Genomic DNA, 27,109 nt, shown 5'->3' with positions numbered 1-27,109 from the left:
TAATATAAACCTGTCACAGTCACACAACACACAACTTTATTACAAAATGCGACACAATTAAAAAAAAAAGGCTCTTGAGAAAAAAAAAAAAGAACTGGTCCTTGAGGAAATGCTAGAACCCCTTAGTCTTCCTGAGCCGGTTCATCATCTGCAAATGAAATGCAAACAGTTCCATAAGCAATCAAACATTTTTCTACAATAATGACCAAGCATCATACACTACAGTTTCTTGACCCTATGGTGCTGTGCATTTCTTCATAACACACCTTCCAAATTTTGTAACGCGCTTAACGCACAGCAACACATTAAAAGCTATTCAGCAAGCTATTTCGGGATGCAGAATAACATCCATCTTGCACATTTCTTCCTGCTTATTCAATGTATTCAACCTGGCATAGAATTCTGAAGTAAAGCAGATAGTGTTTTATACAATCTGATAAGACAATTTTTGATGATGTATTACTACAAGCCGATAGGTGCTCACAAAATTGAAGTCAATGCTACAACTTTGGCTTTACATTTAAGTTGTCTCTGCTAGTTCATACCACACAACAGGTATGTGGACTAGGAAACACTTGGGGACATAGCTCTTTCCTTGAGCGAAGTCTCTTACAGGTACACACAGGAGGTCAGTGTAGACCAACAATAGCTCGCTAATTATTTCACTCTAGCGAATATGAATGCACTCCCATTCCAGAGAACATCCCATGGTTTTGAATTCACTTTGGGCTCTATCCAGTGGCTGAATCAGTACGCCACAAGAGACCGTACTGAAATGGTGAGTTTTTGCATAAAGCCACCGATTACACAGTTAATAGGTAACAGCAGGCAGACAGCTGTTTTCCTCAACAGTATGAGGAACTCTTGTTCACCTACAGTGCATGCAAAAGTACATACACGAAATGTGTCCTAATTTGAATGGTAGGTCTCCACCTACACATCGTCACACAATATTATTTCCCATAACAGCATGCACTGAGATGTCAGTAACAGATTGCAGTTGTAGGAGAAACAGCCAAGACCACAGTTGTAGATCTATTAGAACATGGTCATCACACACAAACGGCTTGGCAACACTACTACTACTGAGCCACGGGCTGTTGCCTCTAGTGATGTTCTCATTATTCCACCAAAATACAGACCTCACTCACTGCACCCTTACTCTGACATCAATGTCTTCCTCATATATGTGGCAGATTCCTTGCTCCTTTGTCACTTGCAACTTCTACTTTGCAGCACTGAAGGTGCTGCCAAAGCCAAGTATTTGTTGCAGCCTGCGAGAGCTACATGCATGACATATCTCCAAGGTCGACAGTGGTTAAACAAGAGATGTCTCTGGCTTAAGAGACATCCCTTGTTTGACCCCTCTTGATCACTTAAGAATCTCCATCTTACCCTGTACAATCTGCCTTGTTTGAACATACCTCCAAGGATGTGTCATGTACAGGGTGGTCCTTTATGAAAGGGAACACACGAACGCATGGCCCATGCTTTGGGGAGGCTGCTTAGAGCGCCAGCAAGGGGCAATGAAGAGAAGCACGTCCACTTGTGGTGTCATCTATTGGCGGCCAGAATAACCAGGATTGGCCAATAGGCAAGCGCCTTCCAGAATTAGCTGGAACCCCCACCCCGCATGACTTTTGCTCAAGGAGCGGGGCCTGCAGTGCAACGTCTGCTGCTAGGAAACCGCGTTGGGTACGCAAGTGCACTGGAAACGTGGAAGTGCCAGCATACGCCCGGAAGTTATTAGGTACTCCTGGTGCAACTAATTAATGCATAAGCATTCTACAGCTACTTCCCTTGGAACTCTGAGGTATATATTGTTACAGGGTTAAAAACAGTCAGACATATATTTACAATAATTATAGCAGCTGACAAGATGGTAGACAGCGCGCGAAGTCCAGAGCGCCGTCGACTTCCGGCCAAGCTGAAAACATCATCGTCAGCATGTCACATGACCCTTGGCGGCTGAAGCACCGGCTCAGTGCTGGTTAGGAGGCGGGCGAGTGATACAACTTAAGACGCACGACGTGGACCACGTCGGAGCGATCCTGAGTCACGGTTGGCTCAAGAGGGGAGATTTCGTATGTGACGTCAGTTCCTTGATGCAAGACACGGTAAGGGCCAGAGTAGCGTGAAAGTAACTTCTCCGAGAGGCCAACGCGTCGCGACGGCGACCAAAGGAGAACCAGGGTGCTCAGCATGTAATGGACGTAACGATGGCGGGCGTCATATAAGCGCCGCTGGTTGTCCTGCGATTCCACAAGTCGATGTCGGGCAATATGGCGTGCTTCTTGTGCTTTGAGTATGCCTTCACGGGCGTACTCAGATCTGGAATTCAGACTAGCAGGCAGAACGGTGTCGAAAGGTAGCGTAGGGTCGCGGAAAAACAGGAGGAAGAATGGAGAGAAGCCTGCGGTATCATGGCCAGACGAATTATAGGCGAAAGTAACGAACGGCAGCGCAACGTCCAAGTCGCGATGGTCATCGGAGACATACATGGACAGCATGTCAGTAAGGGTGCGGTTAAGGCGCTCGGTTAGACTGTTAGTTTGTGGATGGTAAGCAGTAGCAAGTTTGTGTTTAGTCGCACACGAGTGTAGAATATCATTGACAACTTTAGAAAGAAAGTAGCGGCCTCTGTCAGTGAGGATCTGTCGAGGGGCGCCGTGGTGAAGGATCACATTCTCTAGGAGGAAGTTGGCGACATCGGTTGCACAGCTTGTCGGAAGGGCCCGTGTGATTGCATATTGGGTGGCGTAGTCAGTTGCTACAGCAATCCACTTGTTTCCAGAAGCAGACGTAGGAAAAGGGCCTAAAAGATCAACACCTACACGGAAGAATGGTTCTGATGGTCCGTCAAGTGGTTGAAGGCGACCAGCAGGGAGTGCGGTCAGCTTTTTGCATCGTTGACAAAGGTCACATGCAGCGGCATAACGGTAGACATCACGGTATAGACCAGGCCAGAAGAAGCGCTGACAAACGTGGTCATAAGTCCGTGACACGCCGAGGTGATCGGCAGTCGGTACATCATGAAGCTGGGCGAGAACAGTCTGACGCAGTTGCTCGGGCACAACGAAGAGTCAGGCAGGGCCGCCTGGGCGCATGTTAGAGCGGTACAGTATACCATATTGAAGTTCAAACATGTGAAGAGAAGGATCGAGAGTCGTTGAAGTGAGCCGTTTAACAAGGGCTTGTAAGGAAGCGTCCCGACGTTGTTCGGCTCCAATATCGCGAAAAGCAGCCAGAGAGAGAATGGTGACAGGTATGCCGGCCGCAGAAACGTCAGGAGGGTCGACAGCATGGCGCGACAAGCAGTCTGCATCTTGATGTAATCGGCCGGTCTTGTATACAACTGAATAGTTGTATTCTTGAAGGCGCAGAGCCCAGCGGCCAAGGTGCCCTGAAGGATCTTTGAGGGACGAAAGCCAACACAGAGCGTTGTGATCAGTGATGACTGTGAATTGGCGGCCGTACAAATAGGGGCGGAATTTACCCACTGCCCAAACGAGAGCCAGACACTCGCGTTCGGTGATAGAATAATTGCGCTCTGCAGAGGAAAGAAGGCGGCTGACGTAGGCAATACATTCTCGCCCTTGTTGTTTCTGTGCCAAGATCGCTCCAATACCGTGACCACTGGCATCGGTACGGACTTCTGTTGGAGCTGACGCATCAAAGTGAGCGAGAATGGGCAGGGACGTAAGCAGCCCAATCAGCTCAGTGAAAGCAACAGCTTGCTCAGGGCCCCAAACGAATGCAGTCTTACTTGAGGCGCTGATTGAGAGGGCACTCAACATTCGCAAAATTTCGGACAAACCGACAGAAGTAGGAGCAAAGGCCCAAGAAGCTGCGGACATCCTTGGCACATGTTGGCACGGGAAAGTATTTCACTGCCCGTATTTTATCGTGATCAGGGCGTATACCAGAAGAATCGACGAGATGCCCGAGCACTGAAATTTCACGATGACCGAAGTGGCACATGGACGAATTTAGTTGTAGCCCCATTTGACGGAAAACAGATAGGATCGTCGATAGGCGTTCGAGGTGTGTCGCAAAAGTCGGAGAAAAAACGATCATGTCGTCCAGGTAACAGAGGCAGATGAACCACTTGAAACCATGTAGGAGGGCGTCCATAATTCGTTCAAATGTGGCCAAGGCATTACATAAACCGAAAGGCATCACTTTGAACTGATACAGGCCATCGGGAGTAATTAAAGCTGTCTTTTCGCGGTCCATGTCATCGACGGCAATTTGTCAGTAGCCGGAGCGAAGGTCGATGGATGAAAAATATTGTGCTCCATGCAGGCAATCCAGGGCATCGTCAATGCGTGGTAGCAGATAGACGTCCCTCTTTGTTACCTTGTTGAGGTGCCAATAATCAACGCAAGATTGCCAACTGTTGTCCTTCTTTTTAACAAGTACAACAGGGGATGCCCATGGGCTGCAAGAAGGTTCGATGATGTCTCGAGAAAGCATCTTGTCAACTTCATGTTGGATTACGTGTCACTCAGTGGGCGAGACGCGGTAGGGTCGCCGATGGATCGGGCTCGCGTCACCAGTGTTTATTCGACGTTTTACGACAGATGTTTGTCCTAGAGGGCGCTCTCCAAAGTCGAATATGTCCCAGTATGAGGCAAGGAGGCAACAAAGTTCTTGAGCACGCTGGGGCGGAAGGTCGGGAGCAATCATATTTGTTAGGGCATTCAAGTCTGAAGGGACAGGGGGCGAAGCAAAAGTTGAACACGAGGAGCTGTCATAAGTTAAAGCCGAAATGTGGTAGTCTCTGGCCGGCGTTATTTGCGCCAGGGATATTCCGCACGGGAGTACTTGTGTACAAAGTACAAAGTTCACAAGCGGAAGGCAGGACATGTTGTCCGAAATGGTAATGACGGTGTGAGGAAAAGCGACGTTGTGTGAGAGCAGGACATCCATATTAGGGGATACGATGTAGTCACCGTCTGGTACAGGTGGAACGGGAAAGACACCTATGTAGTTAACGGCACGGTGAGGGAGGCGAATATGGTCTGTGAAACATAGCCGTATCGGAGCACTAACAGGAGGGTCAATAGCAACAGGTAGAGTGAGTTGCACAACACCAGCAGAACAGTCTATAAAAGCGGAATGTGTAGACAGAAAGTCAAAGCCCAGGATGAGGTCGCGAGGGCAGTGCTCTAGAACATAAAATAAAGCAGAAGTGTGATGTCCGGCGACACTCACGCGAGCCGGACACATGCCAATAATGGCTGGTGTTCCACCGTCGGCGGCTCGGACCACAGGTGACGGGGCAGGAGTGAGGACTTTCTTGAGATGATTGCGGAGCTGAGCATTCATCACAGATACGTGCGCGCCAGTGTCAATTAGAGCCGTAACAGGTACACCATCCACGTTCACTTTAATGAGGTTCCAATGTGTAGGCAAGGTCAGAAGAGGATTTTTGCGTCGGGTCGGTTTGGCAGCATCACCTCCAGGTGCTGCACCCATCAGTTCCCCGGAAGGGTGCGCCGGAAGGAGCTAGGGGACGGTGATCGACGAGATGGGGGCGATCGGGAGAAGCGGCGACGTGGTGAAGGAGAGTGGCTAGAGCGGGTAGGAAGAGAAGTGTCGCAAAAATTTATTGGCTGCGTTTGCGGGGGGAACCGAGGAGCAGCATGAGGACCGTGGGATGTGAGAAAGGGCCAGGGGGTCGAATTCCACGAAGATCGGCAGTGACGTGAAATATGGCCGATACGGCCACAAGTGAAGCATATAGGCTTGTCTGGAGTGCGCCGTTCGGCCGGGTTGCGATACCGCGTTGGGGCATTCAGGTTGCGGGTGCGTATGACAGTGCTGGACGGAGTGTAGTCAGGCCGATTAACTGAGCAGACACTGGTCAAGCCACCGTTGGCCAATTCTTGGCGCACGACGGACTGGATAAATGAGACAGTCGCCTGGCAATTGTCGGGGCCATGGGTTGGGGTTCTGACAGGACATGCGGCTTCTATTTCACGTCAGACAATATGTAGGATGTCATAAGAGCGATTGGCCGAGGGCGGAGGTCTTCGCAGGTGGAAGTAGCAGCCGTGTTGGGAAGGCGGGGAGATGGCTGGGCAATGCAGCAACTCTTGGCTTCTTCAAACCACGGGCATTCTGTAATAATGGCTTGCACAGTGGAAGAATTCTTGAACACAAGGAGGTGGAAGGCATCATCTGCTATGCCCTTAATGACATGTGCGACTTTATCAGATTCGGACATCTTCGGGTCCACTTTGCGGCACAGAGCGAGCACGTCCTGGATGTACGTGAGGTAAGATTCAGTGCACGTCTGGAGACACGAAGCGAGGCCTTTTTGGGCGGCGCACAGACGTCCAACAGGCTTGCCAAACAAATCCTTCAGCTTCTGTTTACAATTGTCCCAGCTGGTAAGTTCCTCCTCGTGGGTTTGAAACCAGACGCGTGCCATGCCCGCGAGGTAAAATATCAAATTAGCGAGCATGATGGTCTGATCCCAGTGGTTGCTGGCGCTCACCCGCTCATACAGTTGAAGCCACTCTTCAACAACAGAGTCGTCGGTGCCAGAAAAGGCTCCTGGGTCGCGGGGTTGCGCTAGAATGACTGTGAGCGTGGGTGCCGACGAGCCCGAAGCATCCACGCCTTGAGCTGGCATTGTAGATGCAGCCAAGGAGCACCCGCTGCGTAAATCAGTCTTGATAATGATCCCGCAACCTACACCAAAACTGTTACGGGGTTAAAAACAGTCAGATGTATATTTACAGGATATTTACAATAATTATAGCAGCTGACAAGATGGTAGACAGCATGCAAAGTCCAGAGCGTCGTCTTCTTCCGACCAAGTTGAAAACATCTTCGTCAGCGCGTCACAATATGAATGCCTTATGACTACATACAAGTAATGAGATCTATGATCATGACTATATATAGTGAATAGTGAGAGGTATAGGTGTAATTAAGGTTAATAAAGACTAAACAGATTAGGTACGATAAAGTTAAGTGTAACGATGATTGAGGGTAATTAGGAATAGTCAGGCTAAATAACATCGATTTATGTTAAATTTTTTTACTAATCAAGAGTTACTAAGGGTACCTTGAGATTAGTTAGACCTAATTAAGTATTCTTAAATTTTCATTACAGATACAAGCGTCTCCATCATAACTAACTAAAGCTAATTAAGCAAATGCCATCATTATAAAATACCAGCCTGAATAAATAACGAAATAATTATGTTTATTTACCTAAGCTAAAATTTCACCTGAGTGCACTTCTTTGCTAAACTGCTCCGAATCATGCGAGGTCTATTCATGCTAGGGTGGGAGTGGGCTGCCAGAGCTTTGTACTGCAATAAGGTACCCAGAAACAGTACTGGGGTTTTTAAAGTGTGCATAAGCCTACCCCTAAATTTCAAGTTGGCCCACCCACAAATTTTAGGTGGTGCGCCCCAAATTTTAAGTTTGCCCACCCCCAAATTTACATTAGCCTACACCCAAATTTCAGGTTGGCCCACCCCTACTATAGGCTTGCCCATGCATTTTCTGTGGACCCTCTGCATCTCTATGGTTATTCTCTCTAATCAATATTTTTTCAATTGTTCCTGATCGTTTATAACGCTACCAATCATCTCCATTTACACTATTATAATGATTAAATGTCATAACTTTGTACATTACGCATTTTTGTGCGGATGCAAGGCATTAAACCTTTTGCGTGGCGGACAGATCTTGCTGCGATATGCGCCAAAGAATGCTTATGCATTAAAATATACTCTGACAGTGTGTAATAATCAGCGGTAATATGTTGGTACTTCTACGTTTCCAGTGTGCTAGCGTATCAAGCACGGTTTTCTAGCAGCAGACGCTGCGTTGCAGGCTCCACCTGTTGTGCATCCAGCTGGCGTGGGAGGCAGTCCAGCAGTGTCTGGTTATTCTGGCCACCAATAGATAAGACTACAAGCAGACGTGCTTCCCCTTGCTGCCTGTTGGTGGCACTCTAAGCAACCTCCACAGAGTACAGGCCATGCACTCGCATGTTCTCTTTCATAAAGGACCACCCTGTACACCCCACACTCTAGACTATGGTATGCTATGTGCAGCTTGGGGGTAAACCAATGGCTAGCGCGTACTGCTGCCAACTGCTTCTTGGTGCTGTTGCATGATGTTTAAGATCACTGGTGTCAGAAAGCAAATTATTTCTTGTATTTGATTGATTGGGAACAGAATTGCCATTTGATTTGGACCAACTTAGATTATCGATTCTTTCTGGGAAGTCACGAATTGAAGAAGCATCTTACGTTTAGCACCAGAGCAACTGAAGTGCCATGACACAGCTTCTCACAGTTTGTTAACATATCCACACGAAGCAAACAGTAGATTAATCTAATTTCAGTGGCTTCACAGTTTAGGGGAATAAAGTTATAACAAATTTGAACAGTGCACCCCATGAAAGTAAAGACAGCTATTGACCCTATAATGCCACGCATATCATATGATCATATATGATCAGGTGATCATGTTTAAGTTTTACAGAAATTGAACAACCGCCTGTGGCTGATAGCATAATTATTATCCTTGAGCTGGATTATTCAAAGATGTGAACATTACTAGAATGATAAGTTGAAACACATATACAATTAATTAATGGAAATGTGCTAGTTAATGTGTTAATTAATTACTTTACAGTACATATATTGCAATTTATGCATTGTAGTCAATGAGCTTGCAAGACGTATCCAGATGAAATGAATCTTCAGGATACACGAGTTTTGAGATTAGTATTTCCTTAAGTGTGGGATGAAATACATCGGCGTTTTGCCGGCAAGTTCGATGGCACATATCTCCAAACTGGTGTCATTTTGGGAATTTATTCTGAACGAATACGCCTTGCGAACTCACCTGCCAGAATTCATAAATAGCCATATGTGCCGTAAAGTAATTAAGAAGTTAATTAGTGAATTTGACATGACATGAACACATTGACAAAAAATTGTTAGGTAGGCTCGACCATATTGTCAGTAGCAAACAATTGCATTTTTCTCCAGTGCGCTTAAAGTGGATTTGTCTCTTATTTTAAAAAGACTAGGTGAAGGGGTATAGCCTAAGTAAACACACATGCTGCATGAATCAGTATATAAAAAATATTTGTAATTGATGCAAATATGCTTTAAGCAAATCATAGCTTCTGAATCTTCACTGTGCATTCAATTTAAAAATGATTTAGATTTTGAAAAATTACACGAACCCCATGCGCTGGGGGGAATCTGTGTTATGCAAAGAATTTTGCCGGTAGCTGGCTATCCAGCATCCTTTGAGGTTCTCAAGACCATTACAAGATAGGCCAACCTGTTTGTGTAGTCAAGCAATTGTGTGCGATGACAGCAGCAAGGCATCAACAATAGTATGACAGCCATGGCATGACCACTGATTTACTTGGCAAAGAAATGTTACAACCTGTTCTGTTACGACCTGGGCAGATCCTAAAGGCGCTGAATGCGGGGGACACTGGTGCGCTCTCACTTTTATAACGAACAGTTGCTATGTAACATGATGCACATGAAAGACAGTGGTAAGGTTGATAATTATTTTTCTGTACCATGAGCATGTGCTTTCGCTGTTTTAAGGTACTTCTCACAACATGATGCATCCGCCAATTATCGCCAAATGCTAGTCAGCGTTGATATGAGAGAAGTAAGCATACATCTGTAGCCTAATGGGTATTTGCTTCAGTGCCAGGGGACACTGATTCATGCAGTTCTGGCCTTATTTCTGGCCAAGGCCAGAAATAAGGCTAGACAGGGACCTATCCACCGCAATGTGCCTGGTTCACATCAATAATGAGTGGCATGCGTTGCACAACAGATCACTCCACAAAATACAGCAATAAAATGGTTCCACCCACAAAATTAAAATAAAGCTTCCAACACACTACACAGCTAAGGTTTGGAGGACCCTTCTTGTCACTAATGGTACTCACCATCACTGAAGACCAGGCTCAGGCCATTCAGCTGGTTCCTCAAGGAGCTGGTACTCGTGTCTTCAAAGTACTCAGCATATATGTCAAACTCTATAAAAGCAATATTTTTTTTAAATATAGATTTCATGTAGCAGAGTTCACATACACCTAAGCACAAGCAATGGCTACAAAGGGAGACTCTTCCAGACTGACCTAGTGTTGGCCTATGCTAGTTCAATACCCAATAATGTGTATCAAGGTGCAATAAGTTGGCTGTACTCTCAGTTAAACAAGATACTCCAAAACACCAGTCTAACCAAAGAGTGCACGACGGCACCGGAACTACGTTTTAGCGTGCAGCCCCGAATGGAGTGCTGAAGCTCATAGCCTTGGTTGTGCGCTATCATGAACCGTAACCTCGTAGCCTTATCGCTATCATGAACTGCCGTAAGGGAAACATGTCTATGGCGTAAATCGTGCACTGAATGCCTGTGTTGCTGCATTGTCACTTTTTAAGCAGCAGCACACCAGGATGAATGTGCCGTTCATTCACACGCAGCACATTTAAGAGCCTGCAATCGTGGCATGCATGTAGCCATGTCACACGCTTTTTTTTCGTATTTCTTAGGCTTTCCTTAGGACACAGAAAAAAAATGATTACATAATAAGCAGTAAGTTAGAAAATGTTGAATTAGATATTTGCCAGAATGCTTTAGAACTTTACAATTTGACGTTCTGCACTAGAGTTAATACTTGCAAAGTTGTTTAACTAATCTTCACTAATTATGCAATTAAGCAGAACACAAAGTGTGACTTGTTCCATGCAATAGCCAACAACATGCATTAGGTTGCATTCTCTTAGAGTGCTTTGGTATATTTTCAAACCTTGGCTAAAGTTAGCTGGGACACACCCTTCATAGGTCCTCCTAAAAAATCACCATGATTCCTTACCAAGATTACTGATGGGGAATGCATGCTCCACCACTTCCTTTTTTTTAAGAGAACTGTGGCACTTGTAAAAACTAATATGTTATGAAAGAAGGTAAACCAAATTAAGACTCCCACCAATTAGCATGAAAAAGGTTTGTGCTAGAAAAAAAAAGCACGGCATGTGTCTTCTCTAAAGCTCACTGGCATAGAGTACAGTCGAACCTCATTATAACGAAGTCACACTTGATGCAAAAATACCTTCGTTATATCTAATATTCGTTATAAGCATATATTCACTTATCGGCGAGAAATATTTCATATTTACTTCGCTATATCCAATAATTCGTATATCCAATGTGCTTTTGCAGTAACATTAGGTCCCACAAGAGGTTAAATTTCATTCAACAGTTATTCACTCCAACAATAATCTAGTTCTCTACTTTCAGGGTGTGAAAGATGCTGCAATGTGGCATAGTGGACTATTGTACACTTAAATCTCAGGTTAAATGTTTTCTCTCTTTCTACCACTAACAAGCACAGATTTCAACTAAGCAAGAAAGGCACACCCCCATATGGAGTTGCACTGTGAGACCATAGCATGTCTCACAACTAGATAATGGTTTTGGCACACAAAACACCAGAATTTAATTTAAGTTTTAAAGGTACAACCTCCATTGGATAAGTAGATCATACTTTCTCCTGTTTTATGGTGACGAGCTGCACAGTAACGAGTTCAAGTATGATGCAGAATAACCTAACATCAGTAATGTGAACATTATAAATTGAATAACGAAGGCAACATGATGACCATGCTATATTGACAGAAATATATTGCAATTGACAACCAATTGACTGCACAAACTTCAACAATATACATTTTACTTAGCCAACATATTAAATTTATTCACTTTTCTTTTAAGCTTCAATCAACTAAATAGCATATTCTAACGAAACAGTCTAAGTTATCGCAACTCTATCCCTCATAATACCTACTATCCGGAGTATTCTTTGCCCCTCCAATGAGACACAATGAGCTTTTTGTGACCTGTTGGATAATGATTAAAATAAATCGTTGAGTTTAATGTGCAGTGGGTTATGAGGGATGCCACAGTGCAGGGCTGCAGATTGACTTTGCCCATTTGGGATACTTTAATGTGCACCTAAATCTACGTACACAAGCGTTTCTGCGCTTTTCCACCTTCAATATGTGGTAGCCATGACTACCGAGTAAGTTACAAAGTTTTGCCTTGCTTAACTCACGTTTTACGATATCTGTGTCCTCATCATCCGGGTAGTCGTTCCTCCAGTTATCCTCAGCATTGCTGTCAGTGTCCTCTCCATCACAAGCATCCAACCCAGGGTCAGAGTCGTATGCAAAGTCATGTTCCGGGGCAAATGCGTCCGGCGGACCGCAGCGGAAAAGACTAAATGAAGAAGGAAAAAGAGAGATCAGTAGTAACTAAGGGTTAGTCTATTATAGACCAGTAGGAGGGAGAAAAAATACATATAAGCACCTTACTATACATAACTGCTTTGTTCTCGCTACAATTTACTTCTTTATTTATTTACATGACACTGCAGGTCAGGGCGTTGCCAAAGCAGGTTGTACATCCCAAGTACTGCAGATTGGTACTATTGCGAGATGATACAGAATTGAATTCTGTTAATCAGTGCGCTTTAGAGGTAAGTGTACTGACACAGATGTAAAAAAAAACAACTTTATTTTGGGGTTTTACATGCCAAAACCACGATATGATTATGAGGCACACCGTAGTGGGGGACTCCGGGTTAATTTTGACCACCTGGGATTCTTTAACATGCACCGAATGCATATTACACGGGTGTTTTTGCCTTTCGTGCCCATCGAAGCATAGATGCCACAACAGTGAAAGCATAGCAAAATGGCAAAGTTGGGGCTATAACTCACTGAATAAGTATTATTCAGTGAGTATTAGTATTATAAGTATTATTCCACAGTGACATAAAAATGCTACAGGATAAACAGTGCAAAAAGCACTCATTTAGAGAGCACTGTAGATGAACTGTAGGTTCACTTGAAATTTAAAAATTCACCAACGATTACGATATTCCCTATTGCGAAATTTGAGCGCAGTTGTATGCGTCTTTTCATTTTGCAATATATTGGCTGGCACGGACAATCTGTCTCATGCGGCGTGTTGCAACTGGAGCGAAGTGTGGCACAATTGCCTCACTGATCGGGAGATTGTGAGAGGAGGCATGTGAGTGATGCATGGGCGTGATTCACAGCAGCTGCTGCAGACAGACTTCCGCTCATACAGCTCTTTGTTTCCCTACAGACGATGCGCGCTACTCTGGTGCCATCTCGTGGCCATTGTCACCACAAAGTCCGTCTTGCACAGCACTAAGCTTTTCTTCTCACGCTTTCGCCATACCCTCCTCCTCTGCTTTCTTCCTAGCACTCTCTTCACTGTTGCTGTTTGTCACCTGTTGCTACGCTCCGCATTCGTTTGCATCTTTCGCTGTGTTTGCTCGCTAAGTTACGAGGGACAACGCCAACGCTCGCTGCAGCAACGGAAGCCTAAGAGCTGCGGTCTAAAACACTTAACCCTTTGAGGGTCAATGACGTAAATATACGGCGCCGTGAACAAGTCAGAAAATGGTCGATGCCGTATATTTACGGCGCCGTCTGTATGTTTAAAAAGTGCGCCCATTTCTTAACTTTTTCTTTTCTGTCATGTGCTGCCACTATGTGGGAATACAGGGAATTTTTTTCGCACGCCTCCGTCTCTCACTTTTCGTTGCATGGTTTGTTTTAGCGCTAGTTCGCTCCCACGCGTCTATATATATAATACCACCCGCGCACTGGCGCACGTGCGGGCGGGCGGGCGGCGGTTCGGGTTTTGGTTTCGCGGGCGGTTTCGGCTTCTTACACTTGCAAAACTGATGGCTATCTCGTTACTAATCGCTCAAAGGGCGACCGCCTCTTTCTCGCTTGTTCAGTGCTCACAGAGGTGTGCATAGGAAGGATGCCGCCGTGCATAAGTTTCCTTTCCTTTCTTTTTTTTTTTTTTTTTTTTTTTTTTTTTTTTTTTTTACACTCGCGATAACTAATTGCCTCTGGTTGGCAATAAGATGAAGATTAGCGGCAGTTTGTCACACGTTTTGCTTTTCTGACGGGCACACAACCCCAAAGTTTTCTTGAGTGCACGCACCTAAGCAGTTCGATTACACTATGGATGTACACATTAGATATTAGTGTAAGAGCAGGAACATTTGAGTCTTGCGAAATATTCTCGTGTGCGCATTTTCAAGGCCTTGAACTATGTGTATAAAAATGCATCAAATTTTTAATTCTTATAAGTTTATTTCCTTTTTTATTGTTGTTATTCATGAATGAAGAGTACATATATACCAACGCAAAATAATTTTTTCTCAGCTTACGGTCACCGTAGAAAAATTGCGGTGAATGTTTTAAAAAATAAGTCGCTAAGAAGAATTGAAATCTACTATTAAAAAAAAATCGGCCCTGGGCAGTTGCATACAGTATCTGAAAATACTATATTTGAATCCTATAATACAACCTTTGTCAGAAGAGTTCTATGACAGCTTGTAAAAAAATAATTTATACAAACTAAGCACTCTAGGTCTTGTTAAAGTACTGGTCCCCTCAGCTATATATGCACAGCTGTTAGCTTCTGGAGGTCCTGGGGCCAAGCAGAGAAACCTTCATCCAGTATGCTCTTCAGCACATTACTCACAGCAGTTTTGATTGCTGCCATATTTTTATGACACTTCCCAAATTTGAAAGGCAATTTCACCCTGAGAAACACAAATCACACGGGGACAAGTTGGGTGAACATAGGGCATGTGGTAGAGCAGGGATATTGTGTACAGGCAGATATTTCTGGACTGATACAGCAGTGTGGGGCATCGCATTTTGTGGGGCATCACATTGTTGTGCAACAAGAACCATTGTTGAAATGAGAAATCAGGATAGCACCACCGAATTGCTTGGAGCTAATGCTTTAGCATTACAATGTCTTGGTTCATTGTTTCTCCTATTCATGGTGCAGATATTCATGGCGCACCAAGACTCAACATTACAGAATGCGATCGACATTGGGTTTGTTTTCAATGGTTGTCATTTCACTTTTTTAGAGAGAGCTGAACCATGACTTCGCCATCTGGCACTTTTCCGCTTCATTTAAGAGTCAGACTGGTAGCACCAACTTTCATCTTTGGCAATGATGCTTAACATTTAACACAAATGTGGCATCACTTCTGGACCTTTCCAAAAGTTTAGCAGCAATTGTTTGTTTGGTTTCTTTCCGTTTGACTGTCAGTGTGGGAAGAACAATTTTTGCATTTGGTTTCTGTTTTCCTAAATCTTGCAAGATCTGGCGACACACATTCTTGTTCAATTTCAGATGTTATATCATGCATACAGTAACACGGTGCATGCTTTTAACTGCCTCACATGTTCTACATTGATGGGCAGCCAACTCTGGGATCATCTGTATGCAAGCAGACTGTGTGTCTCCCTTACATAAAAGAGAAAAAGGGCAGCTTTTATGGTTGGAAGATTACTCCAGAAGCCACTAAGAATGTGAGCAAAGTCAAAAGTGCAGAGATAAGTCTTCGAACTTCACTTGCCACAGTGGAGGGCCTCATTAAGTGACTCTGCTTTCGGTCTCATTCTATCAGGGAAAGTCTTTCATAAAGTTCTAGCAACCCTTGCCTCTGAATTACTTTGAAAACCTTTAGCCATCATTTTCTTACAGCAAGCTCACTGGTTGCCCAACTTAAATGTCCAGGGATAATGACAAAAGTAATTTAGGTTTCTGGTAGGCCTTTGCCAGTAACATAAAACAGCTACTGGCGAGATTTCTTCTAGTTAACACAGGCCTGCTTTTGTGCCATGTAGAAATGGAACTATGGCATAGCTAATAAAGAACATTTGTATGGATTTGCCAATCTCTCAGAACAACTTTTGTACTCCATAAAACCAACGACTAATTCCACTTGGTATGCTCACCCAAACGTTCATGACGAGGCAAGGCAGAGCATCTGAAACAGCTTTTGAAGCCAGCTTTAGCTGAATCTCAACAAATGAGAACATTACCAGGACTGTCCTTTCTGTATCTAACAGATAGGATCCTATTTCTCATGGCAAGTGATGGATGTCGAGCATGCTACTCAGAACAAACTCATTAAACATTGAATGCCATTTGATATTGAAAACGGGAAATTACAATGACTGTTGATGTTTATACTCCATTAGTGACACCAACACTTTTTTGACAAAATTTACCTGAATGCACCACACAATCTTTAATAGACTGTTTACGTTATTGTTACCTAAAACTATTTTGTCACAAAAGTCTCAGCCTTTTCCCGAGATATACCACCTCTATTTTACAAGTGCAAATCTGCACTTGGCTTTAGATTTTGTGTGCTAACACTGAAGACTGACAATCAGAGGTAACAGCCTCTATGCGGCTGTTACGTTGAGTGTACTGAAGCTGGTCTGCAAGATCACATGTGACAAAATGATTCCATTGCAGCCAGTGTGCTACTACAGTAAAGAACCCCCAAATTGAAACAGCATAAAATAACAAGCACACAAGAAAGTATACAAATGCTGACTCAGCTCAAGTTTTATAACAATAATCTGGCATATCTATGCCCAAAAGGATCCCCCCCCCCCCTCCAAAAGAAACGAGAAACAGCCATACCAGCAAGGAACGAAAATAAAAAATAAAACATCTTGTACTTAACCAGGCTCAAGAAACGCAACCTTAACATGCAAGATTAATAATGGTTGACTTGCACAACTGTTATGTTTGTGGATAAAAACACTTCCCTCACTTCACATGACAACTAGTCTTTATGAGTAAAAAGAATTTGATAAATTAGAACACCTAATAAAATTCAATTCGTCAGTAAGTGCTTCTCTTTGTCTACTTCCTTGCATACTAGCCCTTTTCGAACATATTTTTACAAATGCCCCAACTTGCCCAGCTTTCCTTTCCACTCAAAAACTCCGACCAACCATGCCAAGCAAAGCTGACAAATGTAAGACTTGGTCATTCTCACCATTTCTGGAATGTTAGAAAACAGACAGTCGAGCCTAATAAGTTATTGTAGAACCTTTTCTCGTCCACAGGTACAGAAGTAAGCTTTTGTCCTTCAGTTTCGCAATAATATAAACCAGCAACCATAGGCAGGCAAGTTCACTCGGACCCACCCATAAATCTGAGTGAGCTCAAGTGAGTCCTAGGGGGGCAAATTTGAACCTTGAGTGAATTGAGCTGTGGTTTGAATGTGGTAATGTGTAGTATAGTACTAAGCACACTGAAGTGGGGCCACAATGAGTATGCAGAGCATTAAATTCACCAAAAACTCAACGTTTGTGGATATTTTTTACCTATCACTGGACAAAAGTGGCACAAACAAGTTGAATACACAAATTTGAAACTGAAGGGGATAGAGGAGGGCTCCAGTTTAATTTTGACCAAGTGGATTTCTTTACTGGGCACCCAATGCTTATATATCCATGAGTGTTTTTGCATTCCATCATCAACAGAAAGCTGCTACCATGGCTGGCAATCGACTCTGCAACATCATGCTTAACAGCAGAACATCATAGCCGCTCAGCCAATGCAACTGGTGATACACGCAATAAGGGATGCAAGAATGTAAAACATGATTTGAGTACTGCATACTTCTGCACATACGTTCACAATCATTCTCAGCAGCTTCTCAGTGTGAAGTTCAAATCAAGCGAGCAAAAAATTCAGAAAAGTTAAAGGAGCATTGACACAAAATTTCAGTCGAATTTTTAGCTGTTAGCCACCAACTCCATAATCACAGTATGACAGCTCAATTCCTCGAAGGTGCAACAAAAATAAATTATAACGTCTTTTAATGTGATGAATTGAAAATGCACGACACATTTCCTGGCATTGAGCTTGTTTGCAAGGGTAGCCTCTGTATTTCACAAAAATTAGGGAGTGGGTAGGTCCTGCTGCATCACTGATATGTGGATGGGTGCAGTAGTCAAAGCCTCAGTGTGATTGACTTGTCGAAAGCTCGAGACGATGTTTTACAGCAGCGACAGTGGAGACTAAGCTCATTATGCCCTACACTTTGTGACCACTCTCCCGATTTTCATGACGTGCACAGAGAACTTGTAAACGAACCAGCCACTGTAGTAATGGGGTCGGCAGCTGTCTGATAAAGCAAAAAAGTGGGATCTCTATGAAGTTTTTGTCAGCAACAATTTAACTGAAAACACAATAGCTGCGAACTACACCATAGAACCTAATACAGTTTGTCTTCAGTGCTAGCACCTTCTCCAATCCCACATTTTGTGGTCATTTAGAGGGCCACCACAGTGTTCTCTCAATTCTTTAATTAATAGGTGCCCTGAAAGCGGGCACATCGATTGACCAGCTAGCTAGTTCAACTAGCTACCAGCGTCAACTCAGTTTACGAAATACAAGCCGGGCAGAAAAGAGTGAAAAAATAAACTAAACTTCAGTGTAGTCCCCTAGGCACACACCATAATATAGAGGATTTCACTGTTACATATACAAGTGTAGTAAACACACCCTGAATTCTATGCTGTGAACCCTAGGGTTGGTGGTGTTAATGAATGGTTAATCGATTAAATGTATCCTGCAAGACGATTAATTTTCATTGATGTCCACATTTTATTTGATTGATGTAATCGATTAAGGCATGTTCGATTGATTGTTTTCAAGAGTTTAACAGGACTAGTGCTAAAATGTTGAAATCGTACTGGAATGGCAAGGCGCAAGCTGCGACTGTAGTAGAGCCAGTGTTGACTGTTTTACTGAGTGTTGCTGGGCCAAACACTTCCCCTCTCTTCCACCACACTGTATATGCCGCCCGAAGTCGGAGGCTTGAAATACCTTCGCAATTCAAGGCATACTATAGCAAGTTAGCAACCCAGATGTTGGTCATCGTCCTACTCCCAGTCCACCAATGACATGGCACAGCATGCGCGCTGGTTTGGAGCTTGTATTCTATATAGCTATAGAGTTCATTTCAATCTCGGCAAATGCATAGCTTCTGAGCATCTATTCTCGCATGCGTGTTGTGTGACCATTCATAGAAGGTGTTTGTTTCCTCCAAACATCCCAGCCAATTGACATTCATTTGCTCTGTAGAAAAGAGCATGTGGTTTGCAATCCTAAACCAGTAATTTTCTTTTCCTCTGTGCATGCTGCAATTTCTTGCACATTTCAGCTGAACTTCGAATTTAGATTTTGCCATTTTTCTTATTTCATTCAGCATTGACATTTTATAAGATACATTGTTTATCTTTTCAAAAGTTACTAGTGTCAACTATATTTAGTCTTTAACAAGCTACAGATTACACTTAATCAAACATCTATACACTTGTGTTTCAAACTTGATTTCACCTTTAAAATAGGTTCCTACAAAAATTTATATTAATCACTTAATCGATGAAAAACCCTGCATTGAACCTAATTAATCGATTAAAGGCTAAAATGATAAATATTTTTTATTAATTGTTAATCTAATAAAAAAAATTAAGCGACCATCCCTAGTTGAGCCTGGGATACACATTAATTCTGTTTGCTTTCCATGGCTGAAGTATCTAATAAACTATGACAGTATAACACCTTAGCCAATGCACTTTACCACAGGATTTGTCATACTTGTGGCAGCCATAGCAACCTAACCACATCAGAGCTGTTCACTATATCATAAAATTAATGTTTTGAAGCTTAGCCAGTCTTAGCATTTCTATGGGCTATGACACGTCATGGATGACAATAGATCTGCATCTGCCAACATCATTTAAAAAATGCAGACCAAGGCATGCATCAATCTACCAAAGTAATGGCTGAAGCAAAGAATGAGAGCCGATACTTTGATACTGCGAAACAAATTATATTGAACAGCCATATGCCTTGATACCTTCAAAGAATGCTGCATGCAAAAGACCTATATCACTCACCGAAACTCATCCTCCCCAATGAAGTTACAGTGGACGTCATTGTAGTAGATGTCATAAACATAACTTTCGTCCACTTCTTCCTCCCTGACAGCTTCGCGGACCATAGGAACATTGTTGCATGCAATTTCTGATTTCTTCTTCTCTGGGTCTTCCTAATAATGGACCACAAAGATAAATATTACACTTTAAGAACCCTAAAAAATTGCACTAGTGATTGAAGCAAGCATTATGACAAGATCTTATGACTGCAGCCATTGAAATACTTATAGTAGATACTCATATTGAAAAGCTCAGATGTATAAGACTTGGATAATATAAGACAGTGTTAAGTCCCAAAAATGTAAGCCCATTTAAATAATGTGTTAATTCCTCTAGACCATTTACGAGGCTTTAATTAGCATTCACAAGAAGCACTCCTCCTTCGCAATAGTGGAAAGGAATGCCATGTGGATTTACTCTAGGGGCGTGCAAACATTCAACTACAAATAAACTATGTGCTACATCTGTTAGAGTTGAATACTTCGATATGAGCACTTGAGAGCCACTAAACGATAAACGACCCATAGCATATAGCATATGCTTGCTATTTCTCAGATTTAGCGTTACCGTCTCTGCACGGTTTGCGTAGTTTGCGTGAAACATGGCGGCGGTACCGACTGCCCATTTCAAATTGAATCTGGCGTTGTATTTATAAAATTCACTTCGTTGTAGACTCTTAAACAAAATTACACCCTTAGGGTTGTATCTTGCCACACAACAATTGTCATCTGTCTTGTCTGCATTTCTTAAGGCCGCGAGCCCGGTACTTCCAAGTCACGAACGGCATGAGCGTTGTCAGCCTGACAGAGCATTCTCGACAGGAAAGTAGCGAGCGAGCACTTTTCAAGAAAGGAAATGCGTGCAAGACAGGTGGCAATTACTGTTGTGTGGCAAATATACACCCCAAAGATTGTACAATTGTTGAAGAGTGTAGTACCAGCAGCAGCAGAGCAATGAAAAACACTATGTCGCTGAGTGAAAATCATGTCGTGTGAAACATTAACATTGCGCTACTGTAAGACATTTCGGTTAAAGGGACATTGAACAGAAAATTTTTTTTTCTGTATGAGTAAATTCATCATCATCATCAGCCTGGTTATGCCCACTGCAGGGCAAAGGCCTCTCCCATACTTCTCCAACTACCCTGGCAAACTTCTTAATCTCATCCACCCACCTAACCTTCTGCCGCCCCCCGGTACACTTCCCTTCACTTGGAATCCACTCCGTAACCCTTAATGACCATCGGTTATCTTCTCTCCTCATTACATGTCCTGCCCATGCCCATTTCTTTTTCTTGATTTCAACTAAGATGTCATTCACTTGCGTTTTGTTCCCTCACCCGATCTGCTCTTTTCTTATCCCTTAACGTTACACCCATCATTCTTCTTTCCATAGGTCGTTGCGTCGTCCTAAATTTAAGTAGAACCCTTTTCGTAAGCCTCCAGGTTTCTGCCCCGTACGCGAGTACTGGTAAGACACAGCTGTTATACACTTTTCTCTTGAGGGATAACGGCAACCTGCTGTTCATGATCTGAGAATGCTTGCCAACCAAACGCACCCCAGCCCATTCTTATTCTTCTGATTATTTCAGTCTCATGATCCGGATCCGTGGTCACTACCTGCCCTAAGTAGATGTATTCCCTTACCACTTCCAGTGCCTCGCTATCTATCGTAAACTGCTGTTCTCTTCAGAGGCTGTTAAACATTACTTCAGTTTTCTCCAGATTAATTTTTAGACCGACCCTTCTGCTTTGCCTCTCCAGGTCATTGAGCATGCATTGCAATCGGTCCCCTGGGTTACCAAGCAAGGCAATATCAGCGAATCGCAAGTTACTAAGGTATTCTCCATTAACTCTTATCCCCAATTTTTCCCAATCCAGGTCTCTCAATACCTCCTGTAAACACACTGAATAGCATTGGAGAAATCGTATCTCCCTGCCCGACGCCTTTCTTTATTGTGTTTTTTTTTGCTTTCTTTATGGAGGACTACGGTGGCTGTAGAGCCGCTATAGATATCTTTCAGTATTTTTACATACGGCTCGTCTACACCATGATTCCGTAATGCCTCCATGACTGCTGAGGTTGACAGAATCAAACGCTTTCTTATAATCAATGAAAGCTATATATAAGGGTTGGTTATATTCCGCACATTTCTCTATCAGCTGATTGATAGTGTGAATATGGTCTATTGTTGAGTAGCCTTTACGGAATCCTGCCTGGTCCTTTGGTTGCCAGAAGTCTAAGGTGTTCCTGATTCTATTTGCGATTACCTTAGTAAATACATTGTAGGCAACGGACAGTAAGCTGATCGGTCTATAATTTTTTAAGTATTTAGCGTACCCTTTCTTATGGATTAGGATTATGTTAGCGTTCTTCCAAGATTCCGGTATGCTCGAGGTCATGAGGCATTGCGTATACAGGGTGGCCAGTTTTTCTAGAACAATCTGCCCACCATCCTTCAACAAATCTGCTGTTATTTGATCCTTCCCAGCTGCTTTCCCCCTTTGCATAGCTCCCAAGGCTTTCTTTACTTCCTCCGGTGTTACTTGTGGGATTTCAAATTCCTCTAGACTATTCTCTCTTCCATTATCGTCGTGTGTGCCACTGGTACTGTATAGATCTCTATAGAACTCCTCAGCCACTTTAACTACCCCATCCATATTAGTAATGATATTGCCGGCTTGGTCTCTTAACGCATACATCTGATTCTTGCCCATTCCTAGTTTCTTCTTCACTGCTTTTAGGCTTCCTCCGTTCCTGAGAGCATGTTCAATTCTATCCATATTATACTTCCTTATGTCAGCTGTGTTACACTTGTAGATAAACTTGGAAAGTTCTGCCAGTTCTATTCTAGCTGTAGGGTTAGAGGCTTTCATACATTGGCGTTTCTTGATCAGATCTTTCGTCTCCTGCGATAGCTTACTGGTATCCTGTCTAACGGAGTTACCACCAACTTATTGCACACTCCTTAATGATTCCCATAAGATTGCCGTTCATTGCTTCAACACTAAGGTCCTCTTCCTGAGTTAAAGCCAAATACCTGTTCTGTACCTTGATCCATAATTCTATTATCCCTCTTACTGCTAACTCATTGTCGGCTTCTTATGTACCAGTTTCTTCCGTTCCCTCCCAAGTCTAGGCTAATTCGAGTTCTTACCATCCTATGGTCACTACAGCGCACCTTGCCGAGCACGTCTACATCTTGTATGATGCCAGGGTTAGCGCAGAGTATAAAGTCTATTTCAGTTCTAGTCTCACCATTCGGGCTCCTCCACGTCCACTTTCGGCTATCCCGCTTGCGAAAGAAGGTATTCATTATCTGCATATTATTCTGTTCTGCAAACTCTACTAATAACTCTCCCCTGCTATTCCTAGAGCCTATACCATATTCCCCCACCGACTTGGCTCCAGCCTGCTTCTTGCCTACCCTGGCATCAAAGTCATCCATCAGTATAGTGTATTTTGTAAATGAGTAAATGTAAATGAGCAAATTACTCTTCCACAATATCAAAAGCACCACTCTTGCCACGATAAGACCCTTGGCAAGCCAGAAAAGGCACAATAACAAAAGATGGGCAGCAACACCTCCTTGAAGTTCCTGCACCAACTCACTGTGACGTCATGGATGTTGAAAGAGTCTTCTAGGGCCAAGTTCACTCCTTAGCGGTAAAGATAGACTACACTGTGTCTAAAGCAGCCAAAATGTGAACATGGCGAGTTTCGGTAACTTTTGCCGAGCCAATGCAGAAGAAATACGAAAGAATACTGTGAAATCCGTGATGTCACAGCGACGAACCAGCATTGCGGATTTTGCGTGGACAAATTCAAAAACTGAAACTTTGGCCTGCATTTATTTTTCTTATAACTAACCAATTACTTCGAAATTAACGACAAGAGAGTTCTCAAAGAATGCTTTATCCCTCTAAACTGATTTAGTGTTTTGCTTTAGTGGTTTTTTTTTTAAGCTGTCAACAGCACACTTGTGGCAAGGCAACCTTATGAACTTACATTTTCTTTTGAGTCATCGTCTTTTTCACTGTCTTCAGCAAACACGTCGTAAAGCTGGAACAAGCTGTGGGTCGACTCACGCGGAGCCTCCAAGTTTTCATCGGTGACCTCTTCAGAGCAGACTTCAAGAATGGACCGGTGTTTCAGAAGCAACTGCAGGCGATTTTCTTTGCTAGATGAACGATGTTCATCTCTCAGTTTGGAGTGGATGTCCACTGAATGAACCTTGGGATTCATCCTCCTACGCTTTGCTTCTTTAATTTGCTGGATTGCTGCATCCACATCACTCTGCACAAACACACATTCGACATTGTCACATTGTGCCAATGGACAGGTCATCTGTGCAAAAAGCCAAGCAACACGACAGAGATCACCATTGCTAAAGTCAGTGCAATACATTTGGTCGTCTGCTTCAGTTAGTATACAACCTCATTATGGCAGGCCCACACCTTCCACTGCAATTTGCCCGTGAGTGCGTTACTACAGCTGGCGGTTGTGTTACAACCTCTCGTGTGCCTTTGCGCAAATCCCATAATTTTGGGGATGTAGGGGCCATACATGCAACCAAAACACTGTGCCTAGCCCAACTAACTATATGCGCCATATTAGCACTTCCTGGACACAGTGAAACTGTTTTGACCACTTTTCAACTGTGCACACAACCTACGGAAATAGCAACAGTGTTTGCATTTTGTCTCGAGCTGCAGTAGCGGTGGGCATGCAAATTACATTAAGCTCACCTGCCGCAGTAGCCCAGTGGCTATGGTAGTGTGCTGCTGAGCTCGAGGTTACGAGTTCGAGTACAGCAATGATGGCCGCATTCTGACAGGGGCGAAATGCAAAAGCACTTGTGTACATAGGTTTATGTGCATGTTAAAGAACCCCAGGTAGCCAAATTAATTTGGAGTCCCCCACTACGGCGTGCCTCATAATCAGATCAAGTAAAACCTCAGATTTTCCTTTTTTCATGCCGAGCTGTGCCGACCAAGAAGAGGTGCTCCACTGCAACACAAGGGAGAACGTAAGGGAGCACATATTAAGCCAGTTAGTGTCCCTTGGTTAGTCACTTGAGGTGCGACCGTGCAATGAATTCGAATACTTCATTCCACGGGGCACCTTCAATCGTGATAAAGGCCAATGAGGATCAAATTTCTGGATTGCGATTGGCTCCTTTCGCCAGCTTGTGCCAATGATAACTGTGATCGAGAAAGCCAATCGCAATTAGCTGTGCAATGGCCCGTCTCATCACTGTCACTACAGACCGTGTGCAACGATTTTCAGCGACAGATTTTGGTGGGCGATCTGACGCTGTTATCACACCAGTGATGTGGCTTCCAATGGTTATCACAATTACGTGACAAAACCTGGCAGCACCCAGGCCGCACACTTTGATCTGAATTAGCTCTAGCTACTTGCTCTCTGTCTTGACAGGTGCCACCGAAAGCAACAAAAGTGCTTTAATTTCTAACTACGAGATGGTACTACAGCATTTAACACTGTAATAACTAGGGGTGTACAAATACTCAAAACTTTCAATAACGAATGAAATGGTTGCTATTTGAAAATCCAAATAGTTTTCACATGCTTTACATCATCCACTCAACATGATTAAAAATAAAATTAAAGCAAAAATACAATAACTTTAATCACATCCGCTGTAGATGCCGTAGTGGACAGCATGCTGCGTCGCTCAGTCAGCCTTTTCCACTAAGCACAATCACTTACAATAAAATGTTTTGACAAGCTATTCAGCAGTTTGGTACTATTTATAGATGCGGTACCTGCGTCGTATTATTGAATTAAATATTAATAGGCTTCATTGCAACATACTTTATGCAATAGTGGCACAGTCTGCTGCGAACATCCAAACTACAGAAAAAAAATGCCCTTTTTCGTTTTACCATTGCCATAGATGGCACACACTTCCTATAGGTTAGAAAGGTATACGTAGGAATTAAATGGCCGATAAGGCTGTCTTTCTTTTTTTGCTTATTCCTACTTTTTCTTGCTTTTCTGTCTTTTTTTTCATGTCAATTTAAACACCTCATCTGGACTAGCACACTGCATAAAGTAGGGCTGATAATACATGACCGCATACACCCCTAAGAGCCCCGAGTTCACAAACTGCTTAGTTAATTCTCCCTAAGCATCGTTCCCTTTGTGCATTTAATAAATAATGCTTTATAATGTGCAGTGTAATGACAAACTTTCCAATGTTGTATCTGGATGTGAAGATGCATGGATATTAATGGTGAGAAGGCAGTACATTATTCGCTATCTCATTCGGTCCAGAAAACTACTCGCACCCCCCAGTAATAACGCTTTCTCACTGGCGATAAAAACTGGATCTAATAGCACTCGTGGTAAGTTTAATTTTTTTGCGGGCGTACAGCGGCACTTAATAGGGTAACAATGCAAATTTGTTACTACTTTTAGCGATTTCAATATGGTCTCCCTCCTGGAATAAAGAAACTGTTGCCTCGCACTAGAATATTCTACATGTCTGATACATGTCTTAAATAGCTTACACAAATCCACACCGCGTTTACACACGTCGCGTCGCTTGAGCAATGCATGCTTAACGCGTGAGTAAGGTAGCGAAACATAACTATATTGGCTCACTTACAGGGGTGTTAACGGTGCCGGCGTACTCAAAGGCGAAATTCTCGCCAGACTCGTTCTCGTGGCTTGTTCTTGCTCTTTTTGTGGCCAGCACAATCGCACCTGAAGGATTCTCGTCCGCTTTACGTTTAATCCTAACGGCAGTCATCATCGCTGTCGAGGGAAGAAGCAAAATGACAAGCTGTCTTCGAGAAATTCGCTTTGAATATCGTGCATGTCTCCTGTAAAGCAACACAGCTAGGAATGTAGAAAAATTCCGCGACTCACCTTGCTCAGCCATTATGACAACGGTGTCCGATCGAACGGGCTTTTAGACACAACACGCGCTCCGCGCGACTTCACGTCCTTCGTCGTTTTCGAACATGATCTCGCACGCACGCGCTCGGACATCAAAATGGTCAAAGCTCATTTCACGAGCAGCCGCACGCGCTCAAAGAACGCGATTTCACGTCATTTATCGTCTTCTATCATGACATTGCCCGCACGCGCCCGATCGCATCCATGCTTTCGTCGTTCGCTTCCGCAGGGCTCCCGTTGCAACTCGTACTGCTCGTACTTATCTAGCATTCTGGATT

General features: G+C 43.4%; 1 protein-coding gene across 1 annotated transcript; it reads right to left on the bottom strand.

Moving 5' to 3' along the window:
• Positions 1 to 13: 13 nt before the first annotated feature.
• fs(2)ltoPP43 (female sterile (2) ltoPP43) lies at positions 14 to 27,095 on the bottom strand. Its single transcript, XM_050191687.3, has 7 exons — positions 26,802 to 27,095; positions 26,539 to 26,687; positions 23,913 to 24,200; positions 19,866 to 20,017; positions 12,131 to 12,294; positions 9,962 to 10,051; positions 14 to 148 (listed from the first exon to the last, which is right to left on the bottom strand). The coding sequence occupies exons 1-7, from the start codon at positions 26,812 to 26,814 to the stop codon at positions 123 to 125; spliced, it is 882 nt and encodes a 293-aa protein (XP_050047644.1). The 5' UTR covers positions 26,815 to 27,095; the 3' UTR covers positions 14 to 122.
• Between the last annotated feature and the right edge of the window lie 14 nt (positions 27,096 to 27,109).

Source organism: Dermacentor andersoni, chromosome 1, assembly GCF_023375885.2.
Source record: "Dermacentor andersoni chromosome 1, qqDerAnde1_hic_scaffold, whole genome shotgun sequence".
Taxonomy (NCBI): domain Eukaryota; kingdom Metazoa; phylum Arthropoda; class Arachnida; order Ixodida; family Ixodidae; genus Dermacentor; species Dermacentor andersoni.
This window is presented reverse-complemented; position numbering and strand designations above follow the sequence as displayed.